Genomic DNA, 5,715 nt, shown 5'->3' on the forward strand with positions numbered 1-5,715 from the left:
GATATTTAAATATATTATTTTTTCCAAAAATACTAAAATAATTTTGATTATCACCATTAAAAGTTCCATACTTTATACGATCGAGCATTCAATCGGAGATATAAATCATAAAACAAATAAAATCACATTTTAAAGTTCTCGCTTGAGCGTTTTTCGGTATGTCATAAATGCTATGTCTAAGGAATGCAACACAACAACAAACTTCCCAACATCCAAGCAAATTTAAGTTTTTTGAACATTGGGTGTTTTCTAGGAGCCCCAAAACACGCGTTTCAGAAAGGAAACGTTTCTGAAACATTTCATACGTTTCGGGGTCTCCCAAAACACGTTTCGGACCTGCTATGGTATATACAAGTCTTTGTGGATATAACTGTCTTCAAAATCTCTCTTTAAAAGTAACCACATGAAAGCATCGTGGACATGAAATATGTTTTCCCAGAGAGATGGGATTCAAGCCACAAGAACTTGTGAGCCATAACTAAGCAATTCTCCTTGGCACCATTTCTTGCATAAAGTGATACCATTAAAATGTGAAGTATGTTGCAAATAACTCGCCAAAAACATCAGCATATTCTGTCAAACCATCTGTCCACATCCATATGGGCAAATATATTCTGTTGACTCATACAGTTAAGCTATGTGCCATGTTCTGCTTACCCTGTTAGCTTTCCCTGAAAACTTGTAAGCGAGAGCCTCAACGAATGGCACTATATTTCTCTTGGATTTGCCATACTAAAAACAATTTAGTGCAAGCACTATTGGTATCTGTCATCTTCTTGTTACATATTGAGTTATACAAAGGCATGACAGATGCAAGCATCAAAAAGCAACATGCCACAGTTACCAATGTGTCTTTATGAAACACTGGCAGCTCATGCTTAACTCGCATTGGTAAAATGGTTGAGCCTGTAAGTGCCCGCTAAAACAAACCAAGCAGATATATTTTCCTGAGAGCTAAATCTCAACTTCCAAACAGTTAGAAAAACACCTCTTTGCGGCTGCTCGAGCAAAAGGAATGTAGCTCAGTGAATACCTACACAAAAAGGGGCTAGAGGTCAACTGTACAGTTTAGTACTAAAAAATATTCCTCATGTAAGGGAATAATTATTAAGTTCTTTCCTAGTTCATAATCTCATATGCACATTTATCTACAGAAAATATTAATTTCTTCTAAATTCAAACTAGTTTACATGCTTCTCAAGAGATTAGCTGTGCATCTCACTATCAAGACATGATGGGGATTGTTAAAAATCTTACCAAATGAGGGCACAAAACTCAACAATAATAGCCACCAGTGTTAGAGCCAAATTCCTAAACTGCAAAACCACACAAACCAGTCGTTTAGGAAAATTTCTGTAACATGCAGAGACTACTGTGCGGAAAATAGATGAATATAAAAGGCTAACTCAAGCATGAGAGACACATGAGATTAACCTAGCTATAGTACACTGCTTATTTATACATCGTTGCCAAATCGGCATACTAAGACCACTCTCCTAACTAAGACATGCAGGAGATGGAACTATGCTGCAGAAATAGGACACCCAAACCTCACACCTATGCTGGCTGGAAGTGCTGTTGGAGGCTGGGAGCTGAGTCCTGAACTGAGGAAGCTGAGTGAGTGGAAAGGGGGCTGAAAGCCCTTTATATAGGGCTGGGAACCAGCCAACCTTGGGCCAGCACAACCGACTGGCTGGTCGCTTTTGGCCAACCAGGCTGCTGGCCCTTGCCTATAAAACGAGGCCCTTTTGGGCCATTTCAGGCAGGCTAAGCAGCCAGTTGTCACTGCCACCTGGGCTTGACCCTGGGGCATTTGACAATTTCTCAACAAGTGCTTGTGTAAAACAATATACCTAGATGAATCCAGGAACATTCCCAAACTCATCCTCTAAAAACACAACATAGTGCAGTTTCAATCTCATGATAGTCACTCACAAGGTTGAAAACCATAAACTCCATCGTGCATAGTAGGGACTAGCTACTATGACATCCCCTCTGACATCATCAGCGCCCAACAGTGGGTGTAGACCATAGTATAAAAATATGCTCTCACACATACAAATCCACACACCCACACATACTTGAGCATCCATTTATACAAAGTCTTCGTACTTAGTTTCTGTCGGCACTCCAGAGGTGAAGGGCAGACTCAGCCATGATGAAGGCTAGCACTAAAGGAGAAGGCTAATCAAAAGATAGTCCAAAATCTCTTCATTCAAGCTACAACTGCTTGTGAAGTCTAAACATTTTCATTTTAGTCTCTCCCCAACGAGCATCTAAATCTAAATCTAGCTGATAGGGCAACGCACCATTTAAGATAGAAAGAATTATCACAATACCAGCAGGCCGCAACTTGAAAGGAAGTAATAAGCTAGCTCAAAATAAGCAACCTTTTATACAATGTTCATTGCTTTTACTGCTCTTCAGCTTTCATGGAAAACCAAAACATGAGGAGCAGTTGTGTATGGACACGTTCACAAAACATTTGTTGAAGTCGAACTGTTGAAGGCAGATTTAGTGGACGGCCCACCTTCTTCAACTGTTCTACTCGCATTGGATCGCAGGAATTCCTCACAATGTTCCAGTATAACTCGTGGCAAAAGCCAGCAACTGTCTACTCGCAAGGTTGAAAAACCACTAACACTATCACGGATAGAAGGGACTAGCTACTATGGCATGAACTCCCACTGCGTCTTTCCTGGAAGTGGCAATAGAGAACAAATGATGCTGATGCCACTGAAGGCTAGAGAGTTGCCTGCAGGCTCAGCCCGTACCTCTAAATCCTAGGAAGCAGAGGCAAGACTGTTCTATTCAGGTTCCATTGAACACTAGAAAGTGACACTGTGGAGGGAGGGCATTATGTGTGTATTATTGGCAGTCTTACGATTTTTTACATCTGCATTCCCATCACCAGGAACAAGCAATATATCCTCCACAATCGATGTTAAAAGAGTAAGTGGAAAGACATCATTCACACTCTCAGGTATACATAGGAATCAAAACAACCCAAAGCAAGGGGCAGGACTTGGAATGGAAATCCACCATCGTAATTAAGCTTACAAATCTTCTTCAGCCCCCAACATCGGCTATTATACTTGACACAGGCTCTTGTGTTCACCTCTTAATGGCCCCCGTCCATACAGCCAAAGATCCAGTCTCCATGCAGGCTAAATTCTATCCATTCTGTACTAAATTGATAGATTTATTAACAGCTCTTTAGTTGACTAACATTCATCAAGCAGTATCGACAAAGAATTACATCTCCAGAACAAAGTTAGGGACAAAAGAATGCTGCAGGAAAAAATCTTACATAGAGAGCAGAAAAAAGTGCTAGAAAAATGCTGCCAAGGTATATGAGCGTAGCTGCTATGCGCACTGGATCCATCATCATCTTCAGTTGCTGCTTTGGCCCAATCAAGAAACTCGTGCTGTTGATGGCAAAAACTATAGATCAAATGAGCACAAACCTACAAGCAAGAATAACTACTCTTTACAGACCCATAAAACTACGTTGACATATGACGTTCCTGTGAAGAGTTCTTTCTTTCCAGTTACCTGATCTCATTACATTTCAAACACATTGCTCTACAAGTAGCATTTGCCCAAAAAAGGCATCCCTTTGAAACTCAACACTAGCATCATTTCATGATGAGGTGCTGACAAACCTTCCTAAAGAAAGTAGGTTGCCGAATGTGAATGTGATCGCAAACTTTATTGGATGCAAGAACACAAGCATTGACTGCCAATGCAAACACATAATCAAGTAAGAAAACAAAAATACTAGCACATACAAACTAGCTAAACAACCATCCCTACATAAATCTATTGGAAAACCACAAAGAAATGCTTGCACAATCCTTCATAATCCTTGGATATTATGGACCCAGCTTCTATCATTGTTGCACATGTGCACTCTCAAGGAAAGACCTAACGACTTTTCTATTCAAATCTCAGCCATGGTCCAAAACATATGGGGGGTTTGGCGGGAGGAGGGATCGCATGGCAGATTAAGGTAATCTTTGAGAATGGGGCACGATTTCAGCAAATTAAGGTAAGTGATTTGACACATTATTTGAGAAGGTTCGAGGAGTTTCAGATTCCACTTGAGCAAATATAAGAGGGAGGTAAGGCAGAGGCGAGGAGTGATGGAGAGGACAGAGTCTGAGGCTCAGCGAATGCAATACCACAATGCAACCGGATGATATGGCTGAAAATCAGTTGCCCTCTTGATGAGAGCCAAAGAATTCCACAATCAATTATGAAGACACAAAGATAGTGGTATGTAAAACGCATTGATCCAAGAGAGACGCCCAAGAAACATAAATGTTGAAAATACGAAATATGAGAAAAAAATCAAAAAGTTGCGGAATATGTGATATTACCAGAATAGAACAAAAGAAGCCAATGACGAGACAAGCTGCAAAACCGTACAATCTCTGGAAGCACCAGACAGATACATAAGAAAGAGTCCTCGAATAGGACTGGAGCAATAAATTGTGTGTTAGCGTTTGCACAAACGATCGCAGTAGGCATTCCATGCCGGGCAAGGACATGGAATTCCACCGAAAAAAAAGAAGGGGGGGAGGGGCGAACCTCTTTCCGAGAGAGGGAGCATGACCGCTCGTCGATGAAATTGAGGTCTTGTTCTTCTTCTAAAGAAAGCTCGTCGTCCATGCCCACCAACATGCGAAACTGACCGACTGCACCACTTATGCGATCCATAGCTTGCTGCAGATGGCTAAGCTAAACTGGACTATCTCTACCCCAAAACAAACCAAGATGAATAATATTCATTTGGCCTCCCCCAACTTTATAAGAAATTGTTTTTAATGTATTTATGTCTATTACATTGTTTTTATTATTAATCTATTTTCTTATGTGTTGCTTGTGAAATATAATATGGAGTGGTCTCTCCATTATGCATCGTTTGTGCCTTTGTTAGTTTCATTTGAATTGTCGTTTGTCCATGTATGATCAGTTGTCGACCCATGAATTGTTGTCGGATTTTGTCTTACTTGTTGAAGTCTTTTCGAGCTCATGTGCTGTTGTAATTTTTTGTATGATGGAGATCATTCATCGTATGCAATGTTGAAGTCCCGAATAATGTATGTTTTCATGTTTCTTTCAATTTTTGCTAGCATGTTGTCTAGTATTTTTATTTTACTTGTGTCTGGCTTTTTGTATGTGTTAATGATTGATTTGTCCTCGTAATGTTTTGATTTGCAGATAGTTAGAAGGCATTGTGCTCCGTCTCCGTACATGTGTTGGGTAGTTTTTGCTGTGATTTCTTGCTTGTAGTATGTTGCTATACCTGTGCCTATAGTAATGGAAATGCATTTGAAGTTTGGGATGTCCATTATCTCCATTGACTTTAAGTGAGTTTCTTGGAGGCAAATGATATCTGCGCTTTGTAGGCTTGGACATGAGATGAGGTACGTTGCTATACCTGTGCCTGTAGTAATGGAAATGCATTTGAAGTTTGGGATGTCCACTATTTTCGTTGACTTTAAGTGAGTTTCTTGGAGGCAAATGATGTCTGCGCTTTGTAGGCTTGGACATGAGATGAGGTCTTTTGCATGACTTCTGGGGTTGATCGAGTGTTTACACTTTCTACGTTGAAATTTTTCGTTGTTATTTCAAATTGTTTTGGTATGTTCTCCATGTTGCTGTACTTTGTAGTCTTCTTATTTCCTAAAATACCATCTGATCAACTTT

The 5,715-nt window shown here is 40.2% G+C and overlaps 1 protein-coding gene across 2 annotated transcripts; it reads right to left on the minus strand.

The window, feature by feature from the left end:
- Nucleotides 1-211: 211 nt before the first annotated feature.
- Nucleotides 212-4,780, minus strand: LOC147889029 (Got1/Sft2-like vescicle transport protein family). Of its 2 annotated transcripts, XR_015543028.1 has the most exons (7): nt 4,594-4,780; nt 4,383-4,436; nt 3,666-3,739; nt 3,311-3,428; nt 1,258-1,316; nt 784-1,033; nt 212-678 (listed from the first exon to the last, which is right to left on the minus strand). XR_015543028.1 is itself a non-coding variant. In XM_087392568.1 (6 exons), exons 1-6 carry the CDS (start codon nt 4,720-4,722, stop codon nt 955-957), a joined length of 513 nt encoding a protein of 170 aa, XP_087248694.1. In that variant the 5' UTR covers nt 4,723-4,780; the 3' UTR covers nt 680-954. The 2 variants fall into 2 exon arrangements, 1 of the variants encoding a protein (XP_087248694.1); XM_087392568.1 differs by lacking the exon at nt 212-678 and having other exon boundaries at nt 680-1,033.
- Between the last annotated feature and the right edge of the window lie 935 nt (nt 4,781-5,715).

The sequence above is a fragment of the Dipteris shenzhenensis genome, chromosome 21, assembly GCF_047967505.1.
Source record: "Dipteris shenzhenensis isolate YYH24624 ecotype China chromosome 21, Dip_SZ_1.0, whole genome shotgun sequence".
Lineage (NCBI taxonomy): Eukaryota > Viridiplantae > Streptophyta > Polypodiopsida > Gleicheniales > Dipteridaceae > Dipteris > Dipteris shenzhenensis.